This window comes from Microcaecilia unicolor, chromosome 4 (assembly GCF_901765095.1).
Source record: "Microcaecilia unicolor chromosome 4, aMicUni1.1, whole genome shotgun sequence".
NCBI lineage: Eukaryota > Metazoa > Chordata > Amphibia > Gymnophiona > Siphonopidae > Microcaecilia > Microcaecilia unicolor.
Genome location: NC_044034.1, coordinates 223,212,508 through 223,230,029, shown reverse-complemented (window position 1 = coordinate 223,230,029; position 17,522 = coordinate 223,212,508). Strand labels below are relative to the sequence as shown.

The window sequence follows — 17,522 nt, the reverse complement described above, 5'->3', positions numbered from 1 at the left end:
ACTCTCCTATCTACCCTGTGTCCTAATGGCCAGCATTCAGATTGTTTTCCTTTCCCAAATGTTCATGTCTTTCAGTCGTTCAGAACTCCCCCCTCCCCCCATTTAACACTCAGTTCCTTCAGTCTTTTAAAACTCTCCTATCAACCCTGTGTCCTAATGGCCAGCACTCAGATTGTTTTGCTTTGCCAAATTGTCTGTCACTGATGTCACTGAGGTCAGTGCGTGCCTGCTTAGCAGACCACTTCCGGCAGGCAGGGTCCCAAGCACATCCTGTTGGAGGTGAGAATTATTATATAGGATTTTCCAGGACTAATCTAGCATTTTCACTTAAATGTGGAGGAGTGGCCTAGTGGTTAGGGTGGTGGACTTTGGTCCTGAGGAACTGAGTTCGATTCCCACTTCAGGCACAGGCAGCTCCTTGTGACTCTGGGCAAGTCACTTAACCCTCCATTGCCCCAGGTACAAATAAGTACCTGTATATAATATGTAAGCCGCATTGAGCCTGCCATGAGTGGGAAAGCGCGGGGTATAAATGTAACAAAAAAAAAAAAAAAGATACAGTTACAACTTTGATACTAGGAATACAAGATTTACAAAGCCAGGACTCACCCCCGGAGTGGCCACCTGCAAGTTAAAAGCAGAACTCCCCAGTGTGAAGCTGTGAAGAAAGGACTGTGCAGACACCCCTGAAAAACAGAACCAGGAACAATAGGAAACAGGTTATATCTCCCCACACATGTCAAACTCTGTCCTTTGACAGTACAGAAAACAGGCTGGATTCACCCAGATTATTCTGGCCTCTCGAAGGTAAAAATTAGGAAACTGTGAAATAGTAGCTGTCATAAAAACATCTGTCTTTCAGACATCTAACTTAAGAATAAAGATATTCAAGCCAAGCAGGAGAAGGGGTCATCACAGATACTCTACTAACATTCACTCAAGATCATATACTCCTTTTACTCACCTGCTGAAGCCGTCAGATCTGAGCAATATATTTAGGTGCACGTTTATTAAAGTGTGGTTAAGTTTCTGCACTTAATACACCTAAGCACAAAACTGAAGGCATGGTAAGTGCAAAGTCTGTGTGGTAAATGCAGGAGGTGTGGCAAGCATTTTCCCTGTATTTACCACACAGGGCAGACACTGAAAAGGTGCCCACATTTAAGCACATAACTCTTTGAGAATACCAGCATTTATGCACATGTGTGTGCACATAGCTGCAAAAGTGGTAGAAATGGGCTTAAGCGTTATTCTGCAAACACCTGCTTACAGAGTAGATATTTACAAGGGTGGGGGGCATATGCATGAACTGAGCAAGGGCAGGGGTCCTACTTAAGCATGTAACTTACACAGGGCTGGTAGAACTTAGGGTGCCTAAAATGTTAGGTGCCAATACTGGGCTAAGCTTGTATTCTACAAAGGAATCTAGATGCCTAAGTTTTGTTATAAAACAGGCATCTACCACTCAGCCTCAGGGTGCCTGAATGGAGGTGCCCAGTTATATAATTGCCTCCTTACAGCATGGTGAGTGAATCAGAAGATAGTACAGGTAAGCAAGGCTAATACCCCTGCCTGCAGCACCACAGAGCCTGGCTAATTAAAACTCTCCTGCAAGAGCCTACTGCACTACAGACATGGATTAAATTCAGTATAACCTCTGAAATGAATTTGCCAAAGCCACAGGAAAGTGCCTATGGACTACTTGAGTGATGCAACCCTTGTGCTTTGTTGCCTCAAAATCTGTGTAGCTGAGGCAAGGACAGTACCCTAGACATTTTGGTACCTTGGCGAGTGTCCTTTCCAAGTGACGTAAACGAGGATGTTCTTGGGGGTTTGTGGAGCCGGAACATCTGGAACAAAGAGTGCTGTTGTAATAACCTTGGGGGTCATAGTTTCTTCCAAGAACTGAATACAAGGAGCATCTTGTGATGCGAGAGGTTATATGGTGACAGCTGGAGCTGAGTTGCCAGTGCCTCAAAGTTCAACAGCTCGTAAAACCTCAGAGAAGCACCTTCACAGTGTGCCTGCTAGCCCTGCATCTAGTACACCTTGGTGCCTAGGAGAGAAGGAACTATCCTGCTACGCTTTCCTGACAGCTCTTCTGCTCCAGCATCCGAGGGAGAAACCTGCTTCACTAGCCAATTTGTAACTACTCCAATTTTGTAGTGCTGGGGGATATATAGGCAGTCTAACAGTTGTGGGTACAAGGTGTGTGATCCCTCTAAACTATCTGATAGGTTCTCCTTGCTTTTCTCTAAGTAATCTAGCATTTGTGCATTGTTCTCACATTTTTATTATTTTTATTTTTACCTGCTGCTAAATAAACAAGCAATTTTTTTTTAATAATACTTGGGCCTTGTGTCAGTTACTTGTCAGTATAACCGGGGCTATGGACCTGGATTTATAAATCAGGGAACGTGTCTGTTTTCCCAGAATGCTAACCATAATAAAATTCATGTTCCTATTTGCACCATCCTCTAGGAGGCAGTGTGATCTGTTTTGCCCCTACAGATTTAGAGGTCCCGAGATACAGATTTAGACTGAATTTAGATTTCAAGGTAGTTTCACATGAGTTATTGTAACTATTTTAATTAATACACTAATAAGATTTTGGCATTATTATTTACTAGCCTCTGGAGTGAAGCACAAAGGTTTTAAACTTTCATTATACTTCTCTGTGTTTGCCTCTGATAACTTTTTCAGAGATAAGCATCCTTAATTAAGGTAAACATCTATGCAGCAGAAGGAAACCAGAACCAGATAAGCAGTACTGTAAAACAAAGTAAGTAAGGCCACAGACTGCAATAAGAGTTAATTGGTTTTAAAGCACAGCTTGATTCTGTATACATCCCTAGCTTTGCCTCGGCTCAGTGGAAGCATGCCCATGCCCCAAAAAAGCAACGAGGTACAGCCTTAACCTCCAACTCTGGGAAGACTCCTCCCCCGATGTCAAGAGCAGCAAAGCATGTGTCCATGTCGACACCCTTTGAAGCGCCGGCGTCAAAGATCTCTGCACAGGCATGGGTTGAGCATCAGGTAGAATCTGGGGCTGATCTGCAGCTGACGCATGCAACCTCCATGCCTGAGTAGTTTGCAGCTGCAGCATCAGGGCCATTTCCTCCCTGAGCATGGCTCGGAAGTGCCCATCAAAGGAAGGCATTGGCAAAGGTGAGGGAGCCATGAGAGAGGCCGCCTGAGAAAGAATCAGTGCCGAACCGGAACCTGGCTACTCTGAGACCTGCACACCAGCACCTCTTCCAAAGAGGGGAAGCGCTCCTCCCTGTGCTGGTGCTTCTTGGGTACCAGAAAAGCAGATGCCCCGGTGCTCTCAGCATCATGCATCGATGAGGATCGATGCTTGTGTTTCTTGGGTTTCCCCCCAATGCTCAGCATCGTGGTCCTTCAGTGTCAATGAGGACGACATCGACCCCATGTGTCCTTGGTGTTGGCTTCAATGCTGACCAGTCCCTGGGCCTGCTCTCAGTGTCTGATGTCCAGAGAGGTGGAGACGTACTCAATGCTAGTCAGGGGTGGACTGAGAGTGGTCTGGGCCCCCCACCTGGCCGCTGCCCGACAATCCCCCCCTACCGAAGCAGCTAACACCCCCGCCATCCTGGTCCTACCTGAAGGGCCCTGGTGGTCTAGTGGCCCCTGCGGGGGTGAACATGCTCTTCCTGCCCACTGCACTGCCATTATTCCCCCGCCCGCTGGTGCCACCGTGTTTTCAAAATGGCAGCTGAGACTTCCTGTGGTAGTCTCACGGGTCTCAACAGCAGATACAAATTTCAAAAACTGACATATTTCAGTCACTATACTATAGGTTAACAAACACAAATAAAACAAAAAAATGGAAAATATGACGACACCATTTTATTGGACTAAATACATTTTTCAATTAGCTTTCAGAGGCCAAAACCTCTTCCCTCAGGTCAAGAAAATATACTGCTGTTAAGTTATTCTGTTCTGACATGAGAAAGGAGGGTTGAGTCTCCAAACAGTCAAAAATGTATTAAAGTTAGTCCAATAAAGATATCACCTTATTTCCATTTTCTGGTATTTATTAACACACTTTATCCTACACTAAAAATAAAATTCATTTTTTGCTACCTTTGTTGTCTGGCTATTTACTTTCTCTAACTGCGTTGGTCCCAGTCTCTTCTTTAATTGATATCTTCTTAACTCTCACCAGCATCTGCCACTCTCTCCCCTTCCCCTTCCCCTTCCCTTTCCATCCAGCATCTGCTCCCTCTCTCTTCCCTTTATGTCCAGCGTCTGCCCACTCTCTCCCCCATTCCATCCAGCATCTGCTCCCTCTCTCTCTCCTCCTTTCATACATAGTAACATAGTAGATGACGGCAGAAAAAGACCTGCACGGTCCATCCAGTCTGCCCAACAAGATAACTCATATGTGCTAATTTTGTGTATACCCTACTTTGATTTGTACCTGTGTTCTTCAGGGCACAGACCGTATAAGTTTGCCCAGCACTATCGCCGCCTCCCAACCACCAGCCCCGCCTCCCAACCACCGGCTCTGGCACAGACCGTATAAGTCTGCCCAGCACTATCACCGCCTCCCACCACCGGCTCTGGCACAGACCGTATAAGTCTGCCCAGCACTATCCCTGCCTCCCAACCACCAGCCCCGCCTCCCGATCTTGACTAAGCTCCTGAGGATCCATTCCTTCTGAACAGGATTCCTTTATGCTTATCCCACGCACGTTTGAATTCCATTACCGTTTTTATTTCCACCACCTCCCGCGGGAGAGCATTCCAAGCATCCACTACTCTCTCCGTGAAAAAATACTTCCTAACATTTTTCTTGAGTCTGCCCCCCTTCAATCTCATTTCATGTCCTCTCGTTCTACCACCTTCCCATCTACGGAAAAGGTTCGTTTGCGGATTAATACCTTTCAAATATTTGAACGTCTGTATCATATCACCCCTGCTTCTCCTTTCCTCCAGAGTATACATGTTTGGTTCAGAAAGTCTCTCCTCATACGTTTTGTAACGCAAATCCCATACCATTCTCGTAGCTTTTCTTTGCACCGCTTCAATTCTTTTTACATCCTTAACAAGATACGGCCTCCAAAACTGAACACAATACTCCAGGTGGGGTCTCACCAACGACTTATACAGGGGCATCAACACCCCTTTCTTCTGCTGGTCACACCTCTCTCTATACAGCCTAACAACCTTCTAGCTACGGCCACCGCCTTGTCACACTGTTTCGTCGCCTTCAAATCCTCAGATACTATCACCCCAAGATCCTTCTCTCCGTCCGTACCTATCAGACTCTCGCCGCCTAACACATACGTCTCACGTGGATTTCTATTCCCTAAGTGCATCACTTTGCATTTCTTCGCATTGAATTTTAATTGCCAAATTTCCATCCAGCATCTCACCCTTCTCACTTCCATCCAGAATCTCTCTTTTTCTCCCTCCTCTATCTAGCATCTGACCCCTCTCTCTCCTCACTTCCATCCACTCAGGCCCCTCTCTCTCTCCAGTTCCATCAAACATCTGCATTTTTTCCCCCTTCCATCTGGCATCTATCCCCTCACTCCCCCTCATCCAACGTCTGTCCCTCCTATCCCCATTTCCATCTGGCATATGTCCCTTCTCTCCCCCTTATCCAGTGTCTGTCCCTCCTCTTCTTCTTTCCATCTGACATCTGTCCCCTTTCTCCTTCTCATCCAGCATCTGTCCCCCCCTCCATCCAGCATGTTCCCCCTCTCCCCTTCATTGTTCATCCAGCACCTGTCCCCCTCCATCCAATGTTTCAGTCTATCTTTTTTTTTCAGCCCCCCCCCAACACCCAACCCCTCTCTCCCTCCCCCCCCCCCATTCCCACCCAATACCCCCCTGCCGTGGCCACCACCGCTGCTGCTGTTGTTTCAGCAGTGGCGGCAAAAACAGTGAAAAAGATCGCCGGGTCGAACTGCTCCCGCTCGCGTCTGACCGGCTCTGCCCCGGAACAGGAAATTATGTCAGAGGAAGACGGGACCATAAGCCGTGAGCAGGAACAGTGCGGCCCTGCAATCCTTTTTTCAGTGGTAGTGAAGGAGTGGAACGCCGGTACTACCTGAATACTACTGAGCAACAGGACAACCTCATGTTTTGTGCCTACTGATGGACTTTTACTTATGCACTCTACCTCTGCTTTTGGCTGTTTGGCCACACCTTATTACTGCACTGGACATTTGTGCCTTATCCAGTTTTACTGTTTACTAACAAAAGAAGTTTGCTGTTTACTAATGTACAGACAGAATGCAGGGCTATTAGACATATAGCTTGTAACAGTAGTTTGCAAGGCCTATACAAGACCAGCTTGCCTGTAGCAACGCCATCTGAATAGACGACCTTGGAGGGTGCTGACACCCCCCTGCATTCCTGAGCCGAACCTTATCTCCTGTGCTAGAAAGGAGCATTGTGTGTGTGTGAAGAATAAGCTGCTAAGTTTCGTTTTTCTTGCCAGTATCATTTCAGTGTTATGACGTGTGTACGTACTGGGACTACAATTTTGTACTGTAAGAACTACAAATGTTTACTGCGCATGACAGTTGTGACGTGTAAGGGGCCAAATGCGCAGGCCCAGTAGGGAAGTATAAATGTAAGCGTCAGATGATTTATGACACACAGTGTCCCGAGGCTACTCGGTGCTGTTCACTTGCTAGCAATAAAGTTGCCTTGTTTGGAACCAAAATTTGCCTTTCGTCTCCTGATTTCCCACCTGTTTCATTGGCGACCCAGATGGGACAGAAGTAGAAAGGGGAATCGGATTATATTCTTCCCCTCCCCCACTGCGGTCGGATCGGGTCATCGACCCCCACCTGAGAAGGTGGTGAGTGGCCACCGCTGATTTCAGCGTCCATCTCCCGGAGGAGGGCCGATCCACTCCGCCTGACTGTGGAGGGGGCTGTGTGGTTCTGACAAGGCACCTTTTTCCATTTCAGAGAGAAGCGTACGACGGCGCAGCCTGCGACCCCGGCGGACAGGCGAGTATACTCTACGTAGTGACCGGCCCAGTAAGGACCGAAGAAGAGGCGTGATCACCCTCTTTTAGCCAGTGACTAATACGGACTATTGGTATCCGACTAGGTCCCGAAACTCACTAGGCTCCGACGACGAAACCGAGCGGCGAACGGGAGGGTTTCTTGTGGCGTATGAGAGTGTGTGAATGGGCTTGCAGTTCCAGGCCGGGCGACCGCGTCCTGGTCAGGCCGAGTGTTGACCCTTCTGTGTCTGGTGGAACGAGACCCCTTACTCCTCCACCTCCCCTTTCCCCCTTTGTCCGTCACCTGTCCTTTGGCACTCAGGTTAGGATGGGCGGGGGTGGGTCCTCACCGTTAGATTTAATGACGGAACACTTTAGCGAAGTGTTCGACCTAGATAAATGTAGCAGGGCCGGGATGATACAGAGATGTCAATTTATGTGGCCAGGGCTAGGAATTGCTGGATGGCCCCCGGAAGGGTCATTCGAGTATGAAAAAGTGGCGGCGGTCATGAATATTGTTATAATTGAGGGAAACCCAGGCTGTCCCGAGGACATTCCATACATAGAAGCGTGGTTGGATGTAGTCCGGGATCCGCCGGCTTGGGCCCAACGGAAGGTAGAAAAGGCCGCCCTTATGTTGGTAAAGCAGAGAAAAGGCCGGAAAACCAAACTTAGAACCCTGCCGACCCATGCCTTCGCTCTCCAAAGCTCGGCAACCGCTGCCGTCCCGAAGGCCGCAGGGACCGCCCCCATACGGCCCACCGCCCCTAGCACTGAAGCCACTGAGACCACGCCCCCTGCTACCAGAGTCAAGGCAGGAACTACGCCCAGTACTACCAACACACTTTCTAGGAAAAAACCCCCAAAGAAAACCGCAGGGAAAGTTCAGGGTTCGGCCGAGAAGAAGCCTCCAAAAGCCCCGATACTTGCTACGGCGGAAGCATACGAAGACGACATTGCGCCGCCGCCCTATGCTCCTATGTACCCTGACCTTACGGGCCTAGCAGAAGGCCCCGCTGACGCCGAGACTTCCGGGTCAGAGTCGGATACCGGGGAGACGTCCCGCCCAGCCTCACCTGAGTCACCTGGCCTCGCAACCACACGGAAGAGTAAACGGGTTGTGAAGAACATTACTCGGTTCCCCCAATCGAGTCCGCAACAGGCCCTTCCGTCCAGCCGAAAAGGGGGAACCTCCCACTTATTCCCAGTTCGACAGTCCACCACCTATACCCCTAACCCGGCGGAAGGGGGGGGCCAGCCCATCGAATCAACAGTTTATAGCCACGTTCCCTTCTCAAGTGCCGATTTGTATAACTGGAAATTCCATGGGCCGTCCTACGACCAGAAACCCGAGCAGCTGATAGAGCTGGTGGAAGGCATTATATACAGCTATAATCCAACTTGGGCAGACCTTAGGCAGTTGAGCGCCCACGTCCTGACCTCTGAAGAACGCCGCCTTTTACAACAAAATATGGAGCAAGCCATCCGGGATGCGAATCCGGCTCATGCCAATTTACAGAACCTAATAGAAACGGAGGCGCCCATCGCTGCCCCTACGTGGGACTACCGAACCGCCGAAGGCCAAACCTTTATCCGCCGATACCAGCAGGCGTACCTGGCCGCCTTAAAGAAGGGGAAGCAGAAGGTTACCAACATGGGAAAAATCCACAGTGTGGTCCAACAAAAGGACGAGAGTCCAGGGGACTTCCTTGAACGACTTATGGAAGCATTCAGGAGGCACAGCCCGATAAATCCCGAGGACCCTAAGAACCTCCCAACCGTGGTTATGAGTTTTGTTAGCCAGTCGGCACCGGATATACGAAGAAAGCTACAGAGAACAGAGGGGTTCGAAGGGATGAGCCTAAGCCAACTGAAAGCTATAGCTGATCGCGTATTCGGATATCGCGACCAGGAGGAGAAGGTGGAGGCCCGGAAGGAATCGACCAGACGGATGCGGGAGAAGGCAGATGTGTTGGCCACGGTGCTGGAAGAACGAATGAGGTCTAGACCAAAGGGGAGGGGCAGGAGAACAAGAGGAACGCGGTCCCCCATAGGGCGTAACCAGTGTGCAAATTGCCGACAAGAAGGACACTGGTGGGCTGATTGTCCAGAGGAGATACGGGACAACCCGAGAGAAGAGGAATCATGGGACCGGCAGAGAGAGGAGGAGACCGGCGACCGCACGGGGGCCCCTAGGCGAGGCCGTGGAAGGGGCCGAAGAGAGAGAGGACGGGATGACCGGAGGGAATGGCAGATGGCTGTGGACGCTACCCGAGACAGCACAGCATGAAGAAACCGGGAGGGCAGAGTCCCCACTGACCCTCTGGTGGAAATTCGGGTGGGGACAGAATCTATGAAGGCCTTACTAGACACGGGGGCCCAGCGATCTGTTATCACCACTGCCATAGCCCCAGCCACGAAAGAAACTATACCAATTGTGGGAGCCTCCGGGAAATCCCTTGCGGCCCCCCTCCTCAAAGAGCGCCAAGTCCAGATCGGAGGGACGATGGTGTCCCATCAGTTCATACACATCCCTGGATGCCCGGTCCCCTTGATTGGTCGAGACCTACTCTGTAAGCTCCAGGCCACCTTGAAGTTCAAGACTACGGGTGAAGTGGAAGCTCGCTTTGAAGATCGGCCAGTGACACTTATCTGTCCAGTAAGAGAAGAATGGAGACTACACGTTCCCCCAACTGTAGGACCCGGCGACTGCCGTTACGACCAGAACACCCCTTTCGCCCAGCAGAGGCGAGCTATAATGGATGAAGTGCCTGATGTATGGGCAGAATTGAACCCCGGCGGACTGGCCGTTAACGCTATCCCCATCTGGATTGAGCTCAAACCAAATGCTCAAGTTGTCAACCAAGGACAATACCACATCCCCTATGCAGCCCGGCATAGTATGCACACACATTTACAGAAACTCCTTCAACAGGGAGTCCTTAAACCAATCAGATCCGCATGGAACACCCCATTGTTGCCCGTTAAGAAGCCAGGAACATCCGAGTACAGACCCGTCCAGGACCTGAGGAAAGTCAACAACCAGGTAGCCGACATAGTTGCCCTCGTACCAAATCCATACTCCATCCTAGCCCAAGTGCCATCTCAGACCAAGTGGTACAGTGTCATTGATTTGAAGGACGCCTTCTTTTCCATCCCTCTTGCTGTCGACAGCCAAAAATTGTTTGCCTTCACGTGGGAAGACTTGCAGACGGGAACCAAGCAGCAATATACATGGACCCGTCTTCCCCAGGGGTTCAAGAACTCGCCTACCCTCTTCGGCGACCAACTCGCCCAGGACCTGAAGACGTATCAGGACGAGTATGGGCCGGTCGTCCAATACGTGGATGACCTGTTGGTGGCCCGTGAAACGTACACGGACTGTGCAGAAGCTACCCTTTACCTCTTGAAGACCCTGGAAGCCCAGGGGTACCGGGCCAGTCGCAAGAAGGCACAGATATGCGAGATCGAAGTCGAGTATCTGGGGTTTCGCCTCCGAGAAGGAACCCGAAGGCTCGGTATCCCCCGAACCCAAGCTATCCGCAACCAACCCACTCCTGCAAACAAGAAGGAATTACGGGCACTCCTCGGAGCCGCTGGATATTGCCGCATTTGGATCATCAATTTTGCTGTCCTGACCCAAGACTTGTACGCCAAACTGAAAGGACCTGAACTCGAGGGCCAAGATCTCCGGTGGGAGAAAAGCGAACTGAAAGCCCTTCAGGACCTTAAGGATGCCCTTGCGGCCCCACCAGCGCTCGGACTGCCAGACGTGACTAAGCCGTTCCACTTGTTCATCGACGAAAAGAAGGGATTGGCACTTGGAGTCCTTACCCAACTGGTCGGTACCTGGCAACGCCCTGTAGCATACCTCTCCAAGAGCATGGACAACGTGGCACGCGGATGGCCGGGCTGCCTACGAAGCATTGCGGCTGCTTGTCTCCTGATACACGAGGCCAATAAACTCACGTTCGGCCAAACACTTTTTGTGACCACACCCCACACCATCCGCGGCCTACTCGAGAGCCACGGACCCAGATGGATGACCAACTCCCGATTGGTCAAATACCAAGCCCTCCTGTGCGAAAATCCGGAGGTGCGGATCCTGGACACGACCAACCTCAATCCTGCCACCCTCCTTCCGGCCCCTGAACCACCACTCCACGACTGTGAAGAGGTAATGGCCACTGTGCACTCGAGCAGACCTGACCTGAAGGATCAACCCTGGCAAGGGGGCATCACCCTTTTTACCGATGGAAGCAGCCAGGTGATAGAGGGAATTCGAAGAGCTGGCTATGCGGTGGTGTCTGAGGACCATGTGATCGAGGCTATGGCTCTGACACCCGGAACATCAGCCCAGAAAGCGGAGCTAATCGCCCTCACCAGAGCCCTCCTGTGGGCTGAAGGAAAAGTTATCAACATTTACACCGACTCCAAATACGCTTTCCTCACCCTCCAGGTGCACGGAGCCTTGTACAAGGAGAGGGGATTTCTGACAGCTGAAGGGAAAGGACTTGCAAATGCCGCTGAGATCTGCCAATTACTCGAGTCGGTATGGAAGCCGAAGAAGGTGGCTGTGATGCACTGCAGGGCCCACACTGGAAGAACGGACCCTATCGCCCGGGGAAATCAGCGGGCAGACGACGCTGCAAAAAGGGCAAGTCAGCTCCCCTACTCCTCTCACCCTCCTGACCCCGTACTCGTCGTCCAGCTCCCTACGGAGACCCCTATCTACACCCCCCAAGAAACGGAATGGGCCCAACAAGAGGGTCTACAGTCACGCAATGGCTGGTGGATACTACAGGATGGGCGCATATGGATACCCGAAGCCTTGGCCTGGACGGTGGCCAAGGAGGCTCACGACCGCACCCACCTGGGAAGGGACGCCCTGGGGCGCTTACTTGAGAAGACCTACTACATCAACAAACTATCCCTGTGGACCAAAAACGCTTCCAGCCGATGCGCGACTTGTGCCCGGAACAACCCTCGAACGGGGCCCGGCCCTATGCCAGGACATGTTCTCCGAGGCACCAGCCCTTTCCACGTGTGCCAGATTGACTTCACACACATGCCCCCGGCGCGCGGCTACAAAGCTATCCTCGTCGCCGTGTGTACCTACACCGGATGGATTGAAGCCCAGCCCACTAGAACGGAAATGGCTAAAGAAGTTACCTCCCTACTGCTTCATCAAATCCTACCCAGATACGGCCTCCCCAAGCAAATAAACTCTGACAACGGCCCCGCCTTCGCTAGTGAAGTAACACAACAGCTCAGTACCAGACTGGGCCTCGATTGGAAGTTGCATTGTGCCTGGAGACCCCAAAGCAGTGGAGTAGTGGAGAGGGCTAACCGATCCCTGAAGAACCAGCTTGCCAAGCTATGCCAAGAAGCAAAAGCCAAGTGGCCCGACCTGCTTCCACTGGCCTTGCTGCATCTTAGGTGTACCCCCAAGGCTACCGGCCTTACTCCCTACGAGATGATGTATGCTAGGCCACCACCACTACCCTCCTTTCCCGACTCCTTGCAGATACAGGGTGAGAGTTCCTTAGTGAAACAGATGAGAGCCTTACACCAGGTAGTGCAAGACATCCAGCAGTACACTGAAAGAGTAGCTCCCTTGGTCCTCACCAATCCTACGCACAGGTTCAGGGTGGGAGACGAGGTCTGGGTAAAAGAGTGGGATGAATCTGACTGTCTAAAGCCCAAATGGAAGGGGCCCTCCCTTGTTCTCCTAACGACCTCCACCGCTGTTAAAATTGCAGGAAGCCCAGTGTGGATACATTGGACCCGACTGAAGCCTGCTGCTCCCACTAGCAGCACCCTGAAGCGTTGGACTGCGCACCAACATCCTGACGCTCCATTACGGCTGACTCTAAGAAAGACGTGAACCACCAGATTCATGCCTGCCCAGCAACAGGAACTCAGTTTCTGGACCCACTGCGTTTTTGGCTCTCTCTTTATCGCAGCCTTCATCGTGGGCCTCATTATCTTCTTGCTGCAAAAGCTCGGATACCTCCCACCACATATATAATGCTGACCATTTTCCTTCTCCTGTGTGCAGTTCCGAGCTATCATCCTGCCACCCTGAGCCTGAATTGCACTGAATGTTTGCGCCTCGTGCGCCACCGTATAGAGGGAGGATATCACCTAGTCACTACCCTCATTCACCAGACGCAGCCCCCGGAAGGCGATTGCCAGCTTCTCCCGACTTGTGCCCTCATCACTCCGAATGGCCTCCAACAGTTCCACAGATGCCTCCAAGGAAATCTCACTATCTGCCACAGCCCTACCAAACCAAGATACTACAATGTCACCCTCAGCGTAGGACTCCCTGCGTATGTGGCCGGACCTCCGGGAGTCGAGGGAGATGGCATTCTGTATTACATTAATTCCACTCGTATCCTTGTCGGTGGCATCCAAACTGTAGCAACCCTCACCTTCGACGTCTGTGCCGCCATGGACAAGCACCCTTGGTCTCGCAAGTGTGGTAGCCAGAGTTGGCGAGAGGCATACGTTAAGGACCACAAGTATGTCTGCCCCTTCAGTCCAGACATGAGATGCTGCTCCCCGTGGGTGTGGCTCCCATGCGCCGGCGACACTCGAGCCTCGGGCTGGGACCGAGTATGTGCTTATACGGGAGGAGGATATGCCGGATGCGCCGGCCTGGGCGAATTTCGTCGAGGTTCTGGTAACTATGTGTCCCTAGACTGGCCCATCCGAGGACACGACATGCCCTGGAGAGGAACGTGGGGCCTCGGCATTGACGGCGGAGGAATGGATCCGTTGACATATATTACCATATATCAGAGTCTCGAAACGAAGCCTCCTACGCACTACCAGACTACTGTTGTCGGCTACCAAGACGTATTTGATGAAATTGCTCGTGCTGAGCAGACCGAGACTAAATTCCCCATTTCCCCAGAAGCCCGAAATATGTTCCTCAATTTGGCTGAAAACATCGCCCTCTCCCTCGGAATTGCCAACTGTTTCGTCTGTGGAGGCACCGACATGGGTGAACAATGGCCCTGGGAAGCGAGAGAGATCCGACAACACACATGGGATGCACTCAACACCACTAACATTACCTTTCCCCAACGGCCGAAGCCGTACGAATGGGCCCTGAGAACAAATATCATAGGTACCCTCTGCGCTAGTCGAGCGCCATCGAAGCGTTACTCTGTACCAGTGGGAGACTCTGCTTGTACGGGGGTTCTTCAGTATAATGGCAGCCGGACGACCTGGTGGCAAACGGACAACCTGCCCGCCCCGGAGCCTATCTGGACAGAACCCACCTTGAACACGACATGGACGTACGGAGGTAATGCCTCCCTCAAGTGGGTAGCCCCTGAGGGCTACTACTATATCTGCGGGCGCAGGGCTTACGAACAGCTCCCGGCCCGCTGGTACGGTACCTGTCTCTTGGGCACCGTCCGCCCTAGTTTTTTCCTTCTGCCCCTGCGAGTCGGCGAAACCCTGGGTATCCCCCTATACGTGGAAAAGGGGCCCGATAACCCGGCCAGACGCAAACGGTCTTTCCCACCCGTCAAGCCCAAAGTCCAAATTGGAGACTGGAAAGACAACGAGTGGCCGCCTGAACGCATCATTCACTACTATGGACCGGCCACGTGGGCTGAAGATGGTACATACGGGTACCGTACCCCTATCTATATGCTGAATCGCATTATTCGCCTACAGGCCGTACTCGAAATCCTTACTAACGATTCGGCCCTGGCCCTCAATATCCTAGCTCGACAGAACACTAAGCTCATTACCGCCGTCTACCAAAATCGCTTGGCTCTTGACTACCTCTTAGCCCAGGAGGGCGGGGTGTGTGGCAAGTTTAACCTCAGTAATTGCTGCTTACAGATTGATGACCAGAGCCATGTCATCAGGGAGATAACTGACCGGATGGTCAAACTAGCCCACGTCCCCGTCCAGACCTGGAACAGTGCGTGGGATTGGACTTCCTCCCTCACCAGCTGGCTCCCAACCTCCGGGAGCCTGCAAGGCCTCCTCGTCATGGGTGGCCTGTTCTTGCTGTCTTGCCTATTAATACCTTTGTCTCTCCCCTTAGTTTTCAGGTGTCTCCGCTCCACCATGGAAAGCATCGCTGACCGCCGTGCTGCTGCCCAGCTTATGGCTCTCCAGATGTACTCCCCCATTCCCCAGTCTGATGAAGCTGACGATGAAGCACCTTGTGGCTGACGTGCACCACCTCCTGAGTCACTTAAGGGGCCATTACCCTTGTGTCAGCATAAGACCGGATACAAAGGGGGGGGGATTCCACTAGGGGCCCTCCGTCTCAACCCCGGCGAAGCAACCAACGGCTGCGCAAGGGCTTAGGGCTCGCTTGTTGCCTCCCTCGCTAACTATCCTTGTCCTTTCTTTCCTTTTCAGGGTTCATGGAGGTGATACTCTCCACCAGAATGGATGTTCAAGTATCAAAAGGGGGGAATGAAGGAGTGGAACGCCGGTACTACCTGAATACTACTGAGCAACAGGACAACCTCATGTTTTGTGCCTACTGATGGACTTTTACTTATGCACTCTACCTCTGCTTTTGGCTGTTTGGCCACACCTTATTACTGCACTGGACATTTGTGCCTTATCCAGTTTTACTGTTTACTAACAAAAGAAGTTTGCTGTTTACTAATGTACAGACAGAATGCAGGGCTATTAGACATATAGCTTGTAACAGTAGTTTGCAAGGCCTATACAAGACCAGCTTGCCTGTAGCAACGCCATCTGAATAGACGACCTTGGAGGGTGCTGACACCCCCCTGCATTCCTGAGCCGAACCTTATCTCCTGTGCTAGAAAGGAGCATTGTGTGTGTGTGAAGAATAAGCTGCTAAGTTTCGTTTTTCTTGCCAGTATCATTTCAGTGTTATGACGTGTGTACGTACTGGGACTACAATTTTGTACTGTAAGAACTACAAATGTTTACTGCGCATGACAGTTGTGACGTGTAAGGGGCCAAATGCGCAGGCCCAGTAGGGAAGTATAAATGTAAGCGTCAGATGATTTATGACACACAGTGTCCCGAGGCTACTCGGTGCTGTTCACTTGCTAGCAATAAAGTTGCCTTGTTTGGAACCAAAATTTGCCTTTCGTCTCCTGATTTCCCACCTGTTTCAGTAGGGCAGGATGCGCAGAACTTGAGTGGGGGACGGGGAACTGTTTAATGGCCCTATGCCAGCACTAAGTCTGCTTTCAACTTCAACCTGGGTCTGGGAAGAGACAGGGCAGTGGGGGAGATGGATGGAGAGTACAGTAGAGAAGGTACTGCCACCCTGGCCTAGGCAGACACTTGGAAAAGTAGAAACACACTGAGAAAAGGGAAAACCTAGTATAGCACACAGTAATCGCTAACCGAGCAGTTTGTGTAACTGCTGACTGAGCTGTTGATCTTTACTGTTAAGTGTTAGTAAGTACACTCATCTAGCACAATAAGTTCTTTGTGTACAGAGCCGGCATTTGGGGGGGAGGGGCAAACAAGGCAGCTGCCCTGGGTCCCACAGCTCCAGGGGGTCCCTTCTCTCCACCACAGTCCATCTCCATTCCCGAAAGTCTTTAAAAATGTATTTCCCTCTCAGAGGGGCCCCAGCGTGGCAGCCATTCTCACAAGCTGCCTGTGTCTGCCCCGAAGCTTTCCCTCTCTGAAGCAATTTCCTATTTCCACCTGGGTGGATCGTGGCAGAGAGGGAAAGCTTCAGGACAGCTGGAGGCAGCTTGTGAGAATGGCTGAAATGCCGGGGGGGGGGGGGGGGGCCCCCTGAGAAGGGAAATAAAAATTTTAAAGAAGACCTTGAAGGGAAGGGAGGGAGATGGACTGTGGTGGGGAGAAGGGGGAAGAGATGCCCGGACCATGCAGTAGCAATGCAGATGGGGAGATCAAGGGAGGGGGAATCAGGAATCACAGGTCCCACCATGTCTAAACCCAGACCTGTCCACATGCAAAACTGAAATCTCTATAAACCTAGAGGATGTAATTGAAGAGTAGCAAATCTCCTGGACCGGATAGTATTCATCCCAGAGTACTGATAGAATTGAAAAATAAACTGGCAGAACTATTGTTAGTAATATGTAAATTATCTTTAAACTCAAGAGTGGTACCGGAAGATTGGAGGGTAGCCCATATAACACCAATATTTTAAAAAGGTTCCAGAGGGGATCTGGGAAATTATAGACCGGTGAGTCTGACATCGGTGCCGGGCAAAATGGTACAGACTATTATAAAAAACAAAATTACAGAACATATTTAAAAGCATGGATTAATGAGACAAAGCCAACATGGATTTAGTGAAGGGAAATCTTGCCTCACCAATCTACATTTCTTTGAAGGGGTGAACAAACATGTGGATAAAGGCGAGCCGGTTGATATTGTGTATCTGGATTTTCAAAAGGCATTTGACAAAGTACCTCATGAAAGACTCCAGAGGAAATTGGAGAGTAATGGGATAGGAGCCAATGTCCTATTGTGGATTAAAAACTGGTTAAAGGATAGAAAACAGACAGTAGGGTTAAAT

General features: G+C 51.0%; 1 protein-coding gene across 1 annotated transcript in view; it reads right to left on the bottom strand.

Moving 5' to 3' along the window:
- Positions 1–17,522, bottom strand: part of GATD1 (glutamine amidotransferase like class 1 domain containing 1) — an 85,646-nt gene that overhangs the window by 66,406 nt on the left and 1,718 nt on the right. The window contains exon 2 of the mRNA XM_030201277.1: positions 610–686. Coding sequence (XP_030057137.1) covers positions 610–686 — 77 coding nt within the window. The remainder of the gene's footprint in view (positions 1–609; positions 687–17,522) is intronic.